The sequence below is a fragment of the Zalophus californianus genome, chromosome 14 (assembly GCF_009762305.2).
Source record: "Zalophus californianus isolate mZalCal1 chromosome 14, mZalCal1.pri.v2, whole genome shotgun sequence".
Lineage (NCBI taxonomy): Eukaryota > Metazoa > Chordata > Mammalia > Carnivora > Otariidae > Zalophus > Zalophus californianus.
The window spans coordinates 17742831-17760631 of record NC_045608.1 but is presented as its reverse complement, the minus strand read 5'-3'; the positions used below and the strand labels follow the sequence as shown (position 1 = coordinate 17760631).

Genomic DNA, 17801 nt, shown 5'->3' with positions numbered 1-17801 from the left:
GTGTGTACTGGACTCCAGTGTGTTAGCAGTCTGGGATTCCTCAGACTGTTGTAGGAGATGGGCATGGTTTTTAATAGCCATCTCAGAGACTTCTATTAATGCCCCCTACCCCTTCTTTTTTCTGGTTATAAACAGGCAGGTGAGTTTTGGTGATGCTTTTGGGGCTCTCTCTACATATTAATACTGAATATGCATGTATTGATCTTAAGATGTATTGTGACTCTTCCACAAAGGTTCCTGTTTAAAAACATGGCCTTCCATGAATTTATCTTCAAAGCTAGTTAGTGTTACCAGTAAATAGGGCTTATTATTGCTACTTCATGAGGTTTGTGGTTAGATTCTGGGAAAGTCGTGATCTCTGTGGACTTAAAAAAAAAAATGGAAAGAGTAGTAGGGACAAATACATTAAAATACATACATAGCAAGAGGCAAGCTTAGGAATGAATGTATATTTATTTCAAGTGTGTGGTTTATGAGGTTTTCGTTAAGAAGGTTTTATTAGGGAAAGTGGGATTGCAGGAAGTCACTGCTGGAGGACTACAGAAGGTACTCAGCCCTGACGTGGGGTGATTTAGATTAGCACACGTGGTTCAGGATCTCTTTTGTAGTGCTCCCATCAAGCTGTGGCATGCCATGCTGTCATGACTTTCAAGGTGTGGCTTAATACATTTTCTTATTATTTGGTCTTTCAGAGGATGAATAATAGTCTTGCAGAACAGAAGTTGGCTTTGTGGTTTTGGCTGTAGGGATTCCCCCCACCCCAACAATTACACAAGCTGCCTTGTATCAAGAACATACAGGTTTTAGCTCTCTCTGCACTATACCATGTGGGCAAGAACAAGCCTCTCCTCTGTGGAGTAGCCGCACTGGTGATGGGGGATGAGGCATTCCCATCCCTGTCGTGAAGCATGGTGGCATATACACACCAGTGTTTGTGGGAAGGTGCATGTATGTGCATGCACATACACACTAAAGCTTCAGATCACAGGGAACCTGTAAATCCTAACTTAAAACAAGGGTGGGGGGAGTTGGTTGGAATTCTCTGCTCTTGATCTCTTAACATTCACTTAGGTGGGGGCACCTGGGTAGCAACTGCCTTCGGCTCAGGTCATGATCCTGGAGTACCGGGATCAAGTCCCGCATCGGGGCTTCCTGCTTAGTAGGGAGTCTGCTTCTCCCTCTGACCTCTCCCCTCTCATGTTCTCTCTCTCAAATAAATAAATAAAATCTTCTAAAAAAAATTAGGTGGAGGATGTACATTGCTTTCTCTCTTCCTCCCTTGACTGTTCTTACTTTGGGTTATTGGAGTGATGGCTGATTTCACCCTCCCAGTAACTGCCTCTGAGGCAGCTCTGCTCTGGGCCAGAGCGGCCAGGCCTCTGTTACCCTTTTGGGCAACTATCCCTTCTCCTTCTAGCTTCTCTGGTAGAGCGGTGCAGTACCTTCTTGCACACAGTTATGTTTCTCCCATTTGTTTTAGAAACTTATGTAGGAATATTTGTGACATGGCTTTATTTATGTCTGTGAACTAACTATCTTTTCAACTCCTCTGGTGGTCTTTCTCAACTAGGGTGTTGTGAAAGAATTCAGTCCTACAGAAAATCATTTCAGTAAATATTTTCTTAGTTCTCTCAAGGATGGGACATGCTATGCCTTCTAGATGAATAGGAGAGAAATTAATTAATTACATGTGTTTGCTGCCTTAGAGCGTTAGGACTTACTTTTCTCGTAGAACCCGGGTTGACAAGGGCTGCTGCAGAGTGGTGTTCTGTCCTATTTATTGAGGAGTAAATCTTGATTCATTTCACTCAGAATTCTCAGTGCCTCTTCTCACTGTTCAGTATCCAACTCAAACGTTATCTCTGATTTACTGAGTCAGTGAAAATCATCTTTTGGGTTCCCTTAGCTGCTTGTCCGTGCTGCTGGTACCACATCCTGCATCATCACATTGTACTAGAATTATTTTCGTAGTCATTTAACAAAGATTGGGGAGAATGATTACAATTATATTCTCTTGATCTCTTGACAACAAGCCAGACGGCTGTTTGTATGGTAGATTTCCAGGATGGCCTCCAGTGGTTGTCACCTCCTTGTATTCATGCTGTAGTATGGTTTCCTCCCACATTAAATAGGGTTGAACTCTGTAAACACTGAGATATGGTGGACTTGATGGCGGGTGACTTCTGACACGAGGTTCTGAAAGCATGTTGGCTTCCACTTTGTCTCTCTGGGAAGCACCGTGTTTTGAGGAGACTTGAGCGGTTCTGTGGAGAGGTCCACAGGACCTCCTGCTGATAGTCTGCATCAGCTGACCAACCCTGTGAGTGAGCTGTCTTGAAAGTGGATCCTACTGCCCCAGCTGACACATGACTCGTAAGAACCATGAGCTAGAACCCCCCAGATAAGGTGCTTTTGAACTCCTGACCCTCAAACTCTGAGACAATAAATGTTTACTGTCTTAAGCAGCTAAGTTTTAGGGTAACTTATTAAGCAGCAATTGATAACTGATTCATGTGTTCTCGGAATATAGCACTTGGCTCATCATGTTAGGTCACACAATGCATAAATAAATGAGTTACTTACAGTGACCTAAAAGCCCTTCTGGGAGTTTTAGGCACTCTTTCCACATGTCTCTTAAACTATCTGTACAGATGTATAAATATATACAGATATATAAGATTCTTAAATAAATCTTAAGTAAATAATTGAGGGGTTCTATACAGTAGCAAGAGAAAGTTATATGGCAAGATTTGGTTATCCTGTGTTCCGTGTTGCTATCATATAACCTAAAAAATGTGTTATGAGGTCATAGTCATTGTTGTATGTATAACTTCAAATTATGTAAATGGTTTGTGGGAAAAAGTCTGGAATGTTAACATTGATGGTGGGACTGAAGGTGATTTTTATTTTCTACTTTATAATTACCTGCACTTTTTTCAAAATGTTTTACAATGAATTTATTGCATGTAAAGGTTTTAAAAGTATTATCAGAGCATGTATAAAGAGCTAATTGTTCTTTAAGCTTTAGTGAAGTCTAAAACAGTCCTTTAAAAAAAATCATTTTCATGCATTCACATACTCATTCCTTAGACATTTGAGTATTTGCTCTGTGTCAGGACCTGTGTTGGGTTCTTGCTCTTAAAAAGCTTTGGTAACAGTTGACCTTGATCCCTCTGATGGGGAGCTTTGTGTGTACATAAAGTTCTTTGACGCAGTGATGAGAGATGAGTTCCAACTGTGGCTCACAAGTCAAGGAAGACTTCACAGAAAAGGTTCTAGTGGAATTCAGGTTTCTCCTGTGTGTAGGAGCTCGGGATGAAACAGAAGAGGGGCCCAGCCCCAGTTCACTAAACTAATGAGTTTGAAGAGGTGCTCAGTACCCAGCAGGACAGAGAATGAGGTGGGAACCACATTCCCCCCTCAGATTCCAGGATCTCTGGGTGTGGAGGTGGGTATTCGGGGAAACTGGTGAAATAGGATGTTCGATTGGAGGGATTAAGCAGCGGTGAAGGATAGCTTTTTGGTAGAAAAACCATTTTTTGTCCTTTCTGTCCCATCACTTCCAGTGTAAATAGTGCAAAATTAGTGTTTTCCTTGATCGTTATATGGAGAAGAACCAGAAAATAAGCATCACTGTTCTGCATTTTAGGGTTATAGTCGTAACTGGATCCACATAGCATCTTTCCTATGTGTTCTTCAGGAAAAAGCAGTGCTTCATGCCATCTTCATAAGGATGCAACTCCAAAATGACCTTAGAATGTGCTTGGGGAGTCCTCTCCATAGATGATCTTAGTTGTTGCCCGGGTAGGGTTGCGGTCCTACCTGTGTTCTGCAGGTGCGGGAATTGAAGCTCATACTGAGTGATGGCCCAGAGCTATGGGGTCTTTCATGGATTAGAACCTGGGCCTCTGAGTCTTTATTTGATTTGTACATGTATATTTTTGAATAACATTTTCCCCCCAGTGAGTGTGAAAAGATTTTTTTGGTGGGAGGCGTATAGAAACTGTGGTCTAATTGATACTTAATCCTTTCCATTCTTTCTTTCTCTGGCATTAGAAGGCTCAACAAGCTCATCAGGGCTTTGGTTCTGTCAGCTCAGAGAATTGTCTTAAGGTTTGGAAAGGAGGAGCCAGCCACAGTGTTGAAATCACAGCACTTCACATTATGGAGGGCTTCCTTTAAGTGCCAGGCACCGTGCTGATAAGTGCCTCCTTTCATGGACTAGTTCAAAAGGAATGGCAGTATCCCGATGGCGCTTTTCTCTTCTCTGTGACCCCCCGTCACTGCCGGCACCTGCTGGCTTTGCATTGGCTGCATGTCCCCCTTAACTCTACTCTGCTGACAGGCAGTTTTCATTCCCACAAATAGCATTGCTCCAGTTTGGACAAGGGTAGCAATGCCAGTAGCCCTTTGTACAGATGTGGGCGTTTGGCACATGGTCGCTTTGGTGTGACGAGCAGGGAGTTTTATTCAGTGCCAGTGTCCTGATGTGTCACGGGATGCCCATTCACTGCCTCCTGAAACAGATGCTGTCTGATGCTCTGAGCACCTTAAACTGTCAATTGTATGGGCGGTGAAAGGCTGCGAGGCGGGGGTGGGGGCGGTGCGGGATGCAGGGGGACGGCACCAGGTGCAGCACAATGACTTCCAAATTATGTCACGAGCTGCCAGCCGCACGAGCACTGCACGGCCTCATTACCACATGAAGTGCCACAGAAGGGCCCTTTCATTTTCTCCCAGTGACTGTTTTCCACAGTCCTGCTATGGGGGCTTTTCGGGGGGATACCCTGCTCACCCCGTTAACAATGGAGCTTAGAGTCCTGGCAGAAGGAGTCTCACAATGTACCCTGGGGCTATTTTGGATTACAGTGAGTGGCTGTGACCCAGAGTGTGCCCTGGCAGAGGACGGCTTCCCCCTCCCCTCCCCGTCCTCCACCCCTGGAGATGAGCAGGCAGCCTGTCCTTTGTACATTTCCTTGGCCGGCTTCTCCTGCCGCTGCAGTTCACTGATATGTCCACAGCAGCCGGCCTGTAGGCCTGACAGGGCTCTGACAGTGGTTTTTACCATATATGGCCATCAGAGCTCTGGGGCTGTCAGCTGGCCAGGATAATTTCCTTCCTTTGCTTTGATTGGCTGCTTGGTGGCTCAGAGAATGGTGGGATCTGGGAGTGTGTGGTGCAGGGAAGCCACTGAGTCAAGTGCAAAGAACGTTTAACTCTTTGCTGGTTTTCTGAGCGTGAGTCTGGGCTGAGCACACAGGCAAGTGCTGCTAGCGGAAGCCCTCACTGTGTAAACATTATAACCTAAGTCTGGGAAAGCAGCAAAGAAAAGGTTTCCGAACACACATTACTCTGAAATAGACCCAAGGTTTAATGGACAAATATTTACAGTCCTGATTTGTCCAGAAGCCTCCTTTATAACCATATGTAGCAAATTTTCTGCTGCCAAGTTGAATATCTGTACTTGTTAGGGTGGGACCTGAGTTGAGTCCAGGGGAGGCTGAGCTGGGAGGGTGAGTGATGGAGCACGTGTTGGCTTTCTTAGAGGAACAGTGACTTGGGTTTCTTTTCTGGCTGAGTTGTAAGTCATGAGTAAATGATACAGTCTGCTGAACTGGGTCTATCCTCCCATCCTCCTGCTTGTTCGTAACTGCTGCAAGATGGGAACTGCCTTGGCCACAGAGCCCAAGGCATTCACCTTTAAAAAAAGCTCCAATGTTTTTCTGGTTTTCAGCTCTACTTCAGGGAGGGTGGGTTTTTCCTCTGAAGCTTGTGTGTAACCGACTGCAGAGCTTGGACTGAAAGGGGTAGCCCTTGGACTGAAAGGGGTAGCCCTGGGAAGCCCTGGACAGTCATTCACAGAGGATCCTCGGAGAGAAATCCCGTGTCACTCGCTGAGTACAGGGGGTTAGGCAACTGATTACTCTCCTTTCTGATTTGAAATTGATTTGTTTTAATTTCCTATATTTGCACTTAACGTCAGTAGTTATTTTGCTTTTCAGCTTTTGCTTTCGAGCTGAATTTTATTTTGACTAGGTTCTACCTCATCTTGGATTCCTAGTTTTTGTTTATTCTCAGACCAGAAATTATGGAATTACTTGTCTGTAGTGATGAAGTTTTCACTTTATAAATTGTTAAGTTAGGAAATACAGTGTCTCTGTGCACTGTTGCGTATTTGGGCGTGGTTGAGCAAGGAAACGTTAACTTCCAACTGCTTTGCTTTCTGATCGTGAAATCCATAGTTTTACAGTAACTTCCCTCATATTCTTAATGGACTTTTAAAATGGCCTATGTGGTATTAGACCCAGGTTTTAAAGACAACCCGTGATGCCAAGTAATTTGCTTGGCATTTTTTCTTATGCCCATAAAGCCTGTTGTTCTTTGCTTGCAGGCAGGTGAGCTCTCTACAGAGCCACACTGCCTCTCTCTGGCAGCTCTAGGATCTCGCTTACTTGACGGCACTGGGTAACCCAACCTGTGTGCTTGATTCCAGGGCGCCTCCGCTTCCCCTCAAGGTTGGTGTTTTGGGTTCCCTTAAAGTAAAACCTCCTCAGAATGTATTAGTCCCAGGTCAGGAGCTGTCACTCTCGGTAGCCAGCTTGTCGACAAGACATATATTGTGTGCCTCAGTCTGCTGCAGAAGTCCCTGTCACGTTGCCTGTGCCACTCTACCCTGTCCCACTATCACTGACTCTGTAGCTTCTTCATGTGGAGCAATAGGGCCCGAAGAGATTTCGACAGAACATGTATCCACATAAATAATACTGATAAAAGAAAAAGGAAGTTGAAAAAAAACTTCAATAGACATCCTTTTTGGACTCCTTTGAACTCTGCACAGTGTGAATGGAGCCCTTATGCCTGGGCTGAAAACTTTTCCTTTGCTTCCGAGCACATGTTTGACTTACCATTCTCCTTGCCGAGAGTTCAAGAATTCTCAGTGTACTACTCGGAGGCCAGTAAGGAGTCATTATCAGTGCCTTACAGAAGGTCTTTTAAAGTATGGACAGAATGATAAAGTTATTGAACTTTGGGCACATAAAGTGATTTTGATCAGTATTTTTTCCCTAAAATATATGAATATAAAATACGGATGGACAGTTTGGAAAATCTTTGTCTCTTGTTCCTTGAGTCAGGATAGGGAGGGGCTTTTTAGGCATTTATATCCGAGGGTGGTGAAGTCAGTCTGGATAATAAGCACAGATGATAAAGCGGCTGGATGAGATAACTGCAGGTCAGAAGTTGGAAAGGCGCTGGGAAGCTGCCATGCAGGACTAGATGAAGGGGACGGTGTGGACTGCCGTCAGAAGCCTGCACGCACCCTGGAACAGTCGGGGTCTGCATGACTGAACTCCAGGATGTCAGCTAGAAAGACCCCATACGTGGGATAGGTGGAGCATCGTAAAGGGGAATACTTGATTTGACTGATAAAAATTAACACGTGTCACTTTTTAACACCGTGGAAGTTGATTAACTTTTTTGGAGACCTAGGTTATTGTGAGAAAGAGTGAGTCTGCTGGTTAAAGTGCTGTGTGGCTTTAATTAACAAAATGGTACATTTTGAAGGACCCACTAGATGTTCACGTAGCCCCAGTTTGGTAGTATCTTCAGCCTAATATTGAGCAAGCTAATGTGTGCATTGAAAACAGTTACCATGTTAGGGGTTGTGGTTACATTAAGAAACAAGTCATTCTGAATAATCTTTTATATAATGCAGAGGTCATATGGGCAAGCTTCCCAATGTTGAATTTTGAGAGTTTGGGAGGGTGAAAATGTGTGCAGGTTCCTCTGTGATACACCATCAGCTCCTTTAAAAACACATTGCAGAGTGGAGCTCCTTTATAGAAACAGATCTGTGAGAAGACTTCTGTACACTTTTGTTCATGCATATTTAGAGTTTTTTGATTGCACAGTACCGCCTTTGGCATGTAGGATGAGTGCACATCCTAAGTATGGATTCCTTTTTGACATGAGGTGTGAGAAATAAATAAGATACGCCGTGAGATGTAAGTGGGAAAAGTTACGGTTTCCCATTGAAATTGATGGGAAATATCTTTAACAACTAGAAATACCGTTAGCGTTACGCTGAATTTTATATGCCTCAGGAGGAATGTATTTGCAAGGTTATTTAAAATCACAAGCATTCCTTCTTGGAACAGTGAGATAATGTATTTACTGGTGCTTAAATTTTGATTTTTACTTTCCCCTCCTCAAAAATGCCTATTGGAGGAAAGCGTTGCCTAACTCTGGTTTTAGTTGAAGCATCAGTTTCCAGGAGCTCTGTTGAGTTTTGTGGCTGCTTTGAAATTTTTGAGAACTTTCCCCAAACCCAAAGTAAATGATAGTGCCAGTGTCTAGATGGTTTTCTGCCACCATGAGGGTTGCTGGCTGGAACATGGCAAAGCTGTCAGCCTCCGCTCAGGCCAGCCACATGGAAACTGCTGTCACCCACTCCCCTGTACCAGCTGTGCGCACACTTTGGAGGCTGAATTTTCCCTGGGGCTCATGTTGCTGGCCCCTGGGCAGACCACTGGATCTTTTAGATAATGACAGTCCCTAAGCCGGTGCCGTGACCTATTTCACTGATATGCCACAAGTTTATGAACTAGGCACGGGGCCAGCGCTATTGGTAACCTTGGTCATTTTGCTACTTGAGTTGACTTGCTGGCCATTCCCAGCACTTGGAGTTTTAGCTAGAGAGGTACAATAAGAGCTCTCTTGTGACAAGTGGCAGGGACTAGTAAGTAATTGATAAGTTTTTAAACATTATTTGAAGCAGGGACTCTAAGTGGTGGCAGACTGTTTGCAGCTAAACTTTCAATTCCATGCTAGAAAAGGAGTGATATTCTAGATCGTGAAGCTGAGGTGTGATACATCCTTAATGAGACAGTGACCTGATTAGTTAGTAAATGAAATTACTCTATATGTAAGCCTTGGAAAACTGATAGGTAGTACTTAAAATAAGTCACCATTTAGTTTAAAAAAAAAAAAAAAAGGCAGGCATTAAATTCTTGTAACTCTTTTTTCCAGCCTCAGCATTCACTTATATTTGCTGCTTAGAGGTGCAGGTGAGCTGTGTTGTCACCGTGACTGGCAGTGGATGTCTCTTCTGAGTGGTCCTTCACAAGCCAGCAATTAGACATGGATTCCTCGGCCTATTCACTGCATGATGAATGAGGATGTGTCATGGGTATGAACAAGAAATGCATTTTCATTAGATCCTCGTGCAAAATGTTTCTCAGAAACGATGCGTCCACATCTTTACCATATAAGGCCAGTATTGTATGGTTTCCTCCAGTTTCCATGTACTCGCACGCTCAGCAGTTTATAATTGCCCAGCTCTGCCCTTTTAATAATGTATACTCATTGGGTAAAATAATGCTTCTCTTTTGATTGATTTTGATATGGATAAGAAGATATTCAGGGGTATAAGCCCTTGAAATCGAGATAGCTGACCCTGGATTGTGTGTGGTGAGCATCCTGTATGTAAAACAGTCAGTGTGCATTTAAAATGCCAGTTCTTCTCGCACATCTTCCCTTTTTGTTCCTCTATCACTATCAGACATTTAGTCGATTCCCTTTTTGTTCTGCTGCAACATGATGGTACTTTCCCATTTTATTTGTTGTAAGGATTTGTGATGATGTTACAACCAGAGGAAACAGCTGTTGGCAGGATATCATTTTTTATTAACTCTTGTTTCTGATGACCAGCTGCCAATAATTTTAACATTACTTTCATGCCCTTTTCACAACCCGTGGCCTAGTGGGAATTTTCTTTCCCTATGGAAATCTAGTATGGCTGGATGGTCAGTGATGTTTTAGGTCTCTGCTTCTTCACTCCATTTCTTTATTTAGAAGATGGGGATAATAAAGTTGCTATGTCATAAAGCAGCTTTGTGACAATGAAGATCTGAAGGTCTTCATACAGTTCCTCGCATGAAATAGAAGATTTTTGAAAGTGTTAGCTACTTTTAAAAAAAATTAATTTATTTGCTTATTTATTTTAGAGCGAGAGCATGCACGCAGCAGGGAGTGGGGAGGTTGGAGCAGAGGGAGAGGGACAGGCAGACTCCACGCTGAACACAGAGCCTGACTCAGCTTGATCTCACGACACTGAGATCATGACCTGAGCCTAAACGAAGAGTCGGACGCTTACGCAACTGTGCCACCCAGGCACCCCAAGTGTTAGCTGTTTTTACTATTACTTGTTTTTGATAGGAAGATGGGCAGTTGGCGGCAGTTGCTCTTTAAATGACATTCAAGTTCCTATGAAAACATTAGGCTCTTTAGTGCTTTGATGCTATGGACTTGTCAGCACGAAGCTGAGAACGGCAGCTAGGCTTACTCCTATTCTTAAATGTCTGACTTGACTGAACAATACTGGCCAATATCTTTTTGCCAGAATTGTGTAATTTTTACCTTAAAAAGGAAGTCATTTAGTAAACTTCTCAGTAGAATTAAGAACAACTTGTATTAGTACTTCCAAATTGCCCTCAAGATTTTTGTGTATCTGAGCAAAAGCTCTTCTTAACCCAGATTGGAAAAAATTATTTTGTGTCCTTGGAAATTCAGAGTTTAGTGACTATACTTTGCCATCAGAGATGCCAGACGTGGTTTGCTGGGGAGAGCGTAAGGATGCAAAGACTCTGAGATAAAACAGTTCAGATAGAAAAACATTTTTTCCTAGGAAGCAAAAATCTTTTAATGTAAAATTAATAACAGTACATTGGTGGTGGTGGTGGTGGTGGTGGTGGTGGTGGTGGGGAATAACAATATATTGGTGTGTTTCTCAACTTTATTATATTTTAATTATTTTTTAAAAGATAGGAAAAATAATAGAACACTCATGTTCTCACCCACAAGGTTAAACAGATGTTAATATTTTGCCCTGTTCATTTCATATCTCCTGTTTTTGAAAAACAATAAAGCATAACAGATGTAGCTAAAATTCCATTCCTCTTTCCTCCTCTTCTCCTTCACCGGGTATCCATTTCCTCAGAGGTGGGATGTGTACTTTTATTACATGTGTATCTATATATAGGTTATTTTATATGTGTTAAACTTTTACATAAGTGATATTTATTTCCATACCAAGGACAGTTAAATTGCTTCTGCTTTTTTTCACTATTCCCAATGATGCTGCCCTTAATGTCCTTTCTGTATCAAACATGGGAACCTTTCTCTCCCACAGACCACCCAGTGCCACGTGGTATTGCTCAGTGGTGGGCATCTTCACTTCCACCTGTTTCCAGATTGCTCTCAAAAAGTACTGTAGCAGGAAAATCTCCAGGTGTTTTTGAGTTCCTCTTTCCTGACATCCTTGGCAACACTTGTATTTAGACTTCTAAATTGTTGCCAATTTTAATAGGTGTAAAATGTTACCTTATTTTAATCTGTAGCTCCCTGATTACCAGGGAGAGCAGTATCTTTCCTTACATCTATATGCTGTTCAGGTTTCCTTCCCTGGGAATTCTGTGCTCAATACCATTTGCCATTATTCTGTTAGGTTGTTTGTTGGCTTTGGTATGGATGTTGCATATATATTTTCTCTGTCTGCAACTTGTCTTTCCACTCTTGCTCATGTTTTTTGAGAACAACACACACTGCTGAGTTTGGTTTAGTTGTTGTTGTTTTTGAGGGGAGTTTGCATCAGTATTTGTCATATGGGCTTCAATTTTTCTTTCTTATACCGTCCTTTGTGTCAGGGTGGTACATTTCCTTACGTAATGAGTTCAGTGGTGCTCCTCTTTTCTGTTCTCTGGGAAGTTTTGTCTGAGATGATCTCTTCCTTGAGTGTTTTGTAAAGCTCTCCAGTAAAACCATCTGGGCCTAGTGGCTTTTGGTGTTACATGATTGATGGGGAGGTGGATAATATGTGGACTTTTGTTGCTGGTTCTTTTATGGTTATGGGTCTATTCAGGTTTTTTATTTATTGAAAAAGTTTTGCTACAATATTTTTTTTTCCCTAGGAGATTGCCTATCTCATCTAGTGTTTTCAGATGTTATTCCTAGTATTTTCATGTCATGTAAATTTACACCATATTTGTAAGTTATGTCCCTTTTTAAATTCCTGGTATTTGTGTTCTCTTTTCCTATTCTATTGTGTCAATCTGGCTTATTTATTTTATTTCTTGTTAATTTCTTCTCATAATTTTACATTTTTGGGTGTGCTCTGTGTATGTTCTAACTTCTCATTACATGCTTAGCTCCTTAATTTTCAGACCTTTTGTATATATGCGTTTAAGGCTACTGATTTTCCATTAAGGAGATCTGTTTTAGTTCTGTCCCATGAATTGTGAAATGTCATGTGTTTATTGATCAGTTTTAACCTTTTTCTATTGGCCATTATAATTTTGTGTGTGAAGAATTTAGTAAATTTAATATTTTTTCAGGGGCGCCTGGGTGGCTCAGTTGTTGGGTGTCTGTCTTTGGCTTGGGTCATGATCCTGGGGTCCTGGGATCGAGCCCCGCGTCGGGCTCCCTGCTTGGCGGGAAGCCTGCTTCTCCCTCTCGCATTCCCCCTGTTTGTGTTCCCTCTCTCGCTGTCTCTCTCTCTCTGTCAAAAAATTAATTAATTAATTAAATAAAAAAATTTTTTTCTGATGCCTTGGGGATTTTGGGTTTATACATTTTTCTGTTAATTTTTAATTGAATTGCATTATACTCTGAAAATGGGCCACAGGATATTGATTCTTTGGTATTTTGTGAGATTTGCTTTGTGGTATCCTCTAATTGGTCATTTTAAAGAGGTAATGTTTAATGTGTGCTTGAAAAAAAAATGTTTATTTTAAAATATTGGCTCCAAGGCCGGATACATCCATTAGATCAAGCTTGTTACTTGCTAGAGTCTTCTATATTCATGCTAATTTTTGTCTGTTTGCTTGAGAGTAAGTCGTTGTTAACATCTTCTAAGATTATGGCTTTGTCATTTTCTCTTCCTGGTTCTGTCAGCTTTTGCTATAATTAGTTTGAATCTATGTCGTTAGATGAGTTAAAGTTCATAGTGACTGTAGTATCCCAGTGAATTGTTTAAATGTTAGGTAGTGACATTAATCTTTAATAATGCGTCACACCTTAAAGTCAGTTTGTTCTAGCATAGCTGGCTGGTACATATTTTTATACCCTTCCCCTCCTTTTAGTGACCTTTTTAGTTTTCAGTTTAATTGCTGTATTATTTTTTAAACATGTCTTGTAGCTGGTTTTAATCTAATCTAAGACACGCTCTCTTTTAGCTGGTGGATTTAATGTAATGTTCATGTTATAATTTCGTATTCTATATTTCAAATAAAATGGACACCTGTGAGTTCCATTACCACCTGCTTTAGCAGTAGAATGTCAGGGGGTGGCAGGCAGTAGCTTCAAGGCTGGGTTACTCACATGGTTTCTGTGAGGATGCAGGGAGGGGGCTAGGGAGAACCACCTGGCTAAGGTGTTTAGTAGCAGTTGCTTCTTTAAGGAAAGACGCAATCAGGGATATGATAGAGTGGATTCCAGCAGTTCAATTTGGGGTAACGTTTATTGCACCCTTCAGGTGCTGGGAAAGTAGTACCAAGTCCTTTACTTTGATTGTCTCCAGTTAATCCTCACATCAGCTCTTACAGAAGGAGTTGTAACATTCTCATTCTACGGATGAGGAAATGACGTTGGAAGATGAAGTCATTTGGCCAGGGCCTCAGAGCCTGGAAAAGGATGGAGCCACGCTGCCAACCCAGGCAGTCTGGTTCCCAGCCCCTTGTGCTTTGCTGCCTGTAAATGACCCATAGGGCCTGTCCTCATAACAAACACCTGCATGCTATATGATGTGTTTGTTGGCATTTTCTTCTAGGATTCCTTTTTTGGTTATGCAATTCTGGAGATCCAAAAGGGGTTGAATCCGATTTGCAAGGGGAAATGAGCATGTGAAAAACCCAGGCTTTAGGTCTGTGGACAGGGCCATCTCCACACCTCAGTTTAGAATTCTTGACCTGTGACCCCCACAGGCCTGGTTGAATGTCCCTCTCTGTGTCCCTGCCACCCGTGCCTGTCCTGGTGGAGCGTGTCTCATGCTGCGCTGGAATTGGTGGTTTAATTGGACTCCACGTTCAGCCAGGATGGAGCTGCCCTGTTTACTTTTGTATCTCTGGTACTCAGCACAGTGTCTGGCCCCTGAAAGTTCATAAAGGACACATATTTGTAGTTCTTAATGATGGAGTAAATTAATATATATATATATATATAAAACTAATAATAAGTGACAGTAGTTTTTTATTTAGTATTTACTATATTCTAAGCACTATCCAGGCTTACCTCATTTACTGCACTTCTCATGTACTATGTGTTTTTTTGTTTGTTTTTTTGTTTTTTTACAAACTGAAGGTCTGTGGCAATCCTGTGTGGAGCAAGTCTATCGGTGCCATTTTCCCAATAGTATTTGCTCACTTCATGTCTCTTTGTCACATTTTGGTTATTCTTGGAATACTTCAGACTTTTTTTTTTTTTTTAAGGTTTTATTTATTTATTTGACAGAGAGAGACACAGCGAGAGAGGGAACACAAGCAGGGGAAGTGGGAGAGGGAGAAGCAGGCTTCCCGCTGAGCGGGGAGCCTGATGCGGGGCTCGATCCCAGGACCCTGGGGGTCATGACCTGAGCTGAAGGCAGACGCTTAACGACTGAGCCACCCAGGCGCCCCCAGATTTTTTCATAACTGTTTGTTAGACGGTTTGATGATGGTTAGTGGTTAGTGTTCTTTAGCAATAAAGTACTTTTTAATTAAGGTCTATCTATTGTATTTTTTTTAGACATAATGCTATCCCATGCTTCATAGGTTACAGTATGGTGTAAATATAACTTTTATGTGCCCTGGGAAATCAAAAACGTCATTTGACTTGCTTTACTTGCAGTGATATGGACCAGAATTTCAATATCTCTGAGGTACAACTGAAATTAAATTTTTTACATACCTTACACAGATAATTGTAATACTAAGTTATGGTTTGCCAAAAAACTTTATTTCATCTAATCCTAACAGTAATCTTGGGAGATAAGTATTCTTGTTACTCATTTCACAGGTGATAAGATGAAGCTCAGAGAGATTATATGAGTTGCCTAAGGTCGTCTGCTGTTGAAACAATAGAGCCTGGATTTGAACCCAATCTGACTGACTGGATACTGTGGTCTTTGCGTGTAGCGTACTGCTTCTCTGGAGATTTCCACAGTTGAGTCAAAGTGGAGAAATCATAGAATTTCTTGATCTTGAAAAATTTCCGAGAAGCCTTGCCTCAATGTTGTGATGACTTGCCATAACAGGAGAAAAACAACAACAAAAAATAGGTTCAGTTTTGCTTGGCAGTGATTCTTTTTTGTATGCCTGCTTTTAGAGCATATAGGACTTCAGCATGGACTGGCATTAACCTGTTTAAAAAAGGAAATAGCCTTTATATACTTGTTAACAAAAGCATTTGTCTTGGTTAAACAAAATTGGCTTGATAAGCCAGATTGACTTTGTTAGATTCAAATGTATAACATGAGCATATTATGATGGCTACTTAACCAGTATTGATAATTGTATTCTTAATGAGATGTGGACCAGATAATGGGTGAGATCCAAGCTGGTGTTAATTAGATGATCTGGCTGGCTCTTGTGTTGATTTGAAGATAGTGAAGAGACTAAGACATTAAAATAAAGTATGTCCTTTAGCCTGTGAGCAATAGCTAAAGCATTTCTTTTTATTATCCTAACTTAGTGTGCTCACAATGCCATTCATTTCCAGAACTGGTAATTTGTTATATTCAAGGGTATTAGTTAATTATATTAAAAGTTATATTTAACATTTAAAATAATACCAAGGGTTTTTTTAATAGTAAAAACACACATAATTTACAAATTGTATTTTGGTGAAAAGATTTTGTATTTTCGTTTGCTGTGTCTATTAACCCAGTTGATTAAATAAAACCTTTGTGCTTCTAGAAATTTGGATCCTTTTAATTTGGCGGAGAGTGTCCTTGGCAGTAGCTATTTCTAGAAATGCAAGTTGACAGTTCCTACTAGTTGACACTGACTGATGTGAATGTCATCATATGTAGACACTGGAGAGTTTGGGGTGGAGGTAACAAAAGAAAAATGGGTTTGAGAAAACACACAAACTCTGTGGTGTTGGTGTTACTTATAGGAGATTTGTTTCTCTCTTCTTTCAGACTGGTCGAATCGACAAATCCTACCCTACAGTATGTGGCCACACAGGACCGGTGCTTGACATAGACTGGTGCCCACATAATGATCAGGTCATTGCCAGTGGCTCAGAGGACTGCACGGTTATGGTAAGCTCCCAGGGTGTGGCATGCACCCAGGCCAGTGAGACCCACCTACTGCTCCTAAAAAGAGTGTGTGTGCAGGGGCTTGAAAAGCAGAAAGTCAGAGCAGTTTCGATTGTCCATCAGATTATACACTGATTGAGTGACATGAACGCGTATCTATAGATGAGCCTCTTGTAAGCCTTTATATCAGAGACCTTGTACTGTATTGTCTTTCTTCTTCTTTTGTATGGGTGTGCATGTATGCGTGCTTACTGACAGTTGTCACATCTGCTCTGTGGCATTCTGTGAATGCCATTGATTCACAAGTCCTCTCCCTCCCTCAAAAGGAGAGAAAAAACTTCTAGCATGAATGGCGTATTATAGTGGAAGGTTATACATAGAAAATGCCAAAGGTTATACATAAAAAATGGGATATGTGACAGATATTGGGAAATAGTAAAGTTTTGCGATAAGTAAGGTGCTTATTTCCAAGCTAAGATCAGAAGGTATGTTCTGTCTAGTCGAACCCAAGAAAGTCTTTTTTATGAAGCTACACAAACAACATGAAAGATATTTAAGTTCTTTACGTTCCCTTATTTAGATTCCAAAAGTAGATTATGTGTGAAACCAGGCTTTGGGATCCTTTTTAATGTAAAGCTTCTTATTCTTGATTATGTTCTTCTTAGCCTTAAAATGTAATTACTAGTTTGGATCAATTCTTAATCCTAGCCCAAAATATGTTGAAAGAGGACCGTAAGTACAGATGGGGAATAATGCACTGAGAGCAGAAAGAAGTAAAGGTGCTCCCTTGGTCAGTTGCAGGCAGTCTCGTGCATGTCCGGTGCAGAGCTTGGAGACCCACACTACTGCTATTACCCTCCTTATTTTCTCTGGACTGAGCCAGACTTAGAAACATTGTCTGGAAAGTTTTATTAATTAAAATTATTTTACATAAACACAAATTAATTCCTCACTGTGTCAGTTAAACATTTACCTAACTCCTCCTGTGATCTCATAATTTTGGCAGCCAAGTCAGATTATAATGAAATATGCTGCTGTTAAAAGGAGTTGTTCCACTTAGTGTACCTGGCTAAATTGATCATTTTCATGGCGGCAGACACATTTTACTAAGGGAAAGGAACATTATTTAGACCACTGATGCCAAAATCTTAAACTGAGACTTAACTTTTCCTGAAGAAGTAGGTTTGATTCATCTAAAAACACCCTTTTTAAATTATAAAACATGCTAAACAGGGAAGGAAGTTCAGTGAAGGGAATACCCTCTAACCACCACCCAGGTCAGGAAATAGAATTTAGCCAGCCTTCCCAGACACTTACATGTGCTGCATCCCTGTCATAACCCCTCCCACCCTCCTAAAGTAATCACTACTCCCACTCTTCGAATACTTCCTTCCTTGCTGTTCTTCATGGTTTTAGTCACCCCAGCATGCATTTCTAGACACTATGGCTTAGTCTTGCTAGCTTAAAGAACTTGATATGTCTTGTAAGTCTTTTGTAATCTGTAGGTTCC

At 41.4% G+C, this 17801-nt stretch overlaps 1 protein-coding gene across 3 annotated transcripts in view; it reads left to right on the top strand.

Moving 5' to 3' along the window:
* CORO1C (coronin 1C) overlaps window positions 1-17801 on the top strand; it is a 76588-nt gene that overhangs the window by 31603 nt on the left and 27184 nt on the right. For 2 of the 3 annotated variants that reach the window (XM_027576157.2, XM_027576158.2), the window contains exon 3: window positions 16172-16294. In XM_027576157.2, the coding sequence (XP_027431958.1) occupies window positions 16172-16294 (123 nt within the window). Of the gene's footprint in view, window positions 1-9027; window positions 9271-16171; window positions 16295-17801 lie in introns of all 3 variants that reach the window. The other variant, XM_027576159.2, reaches the window with a different exon arrangement.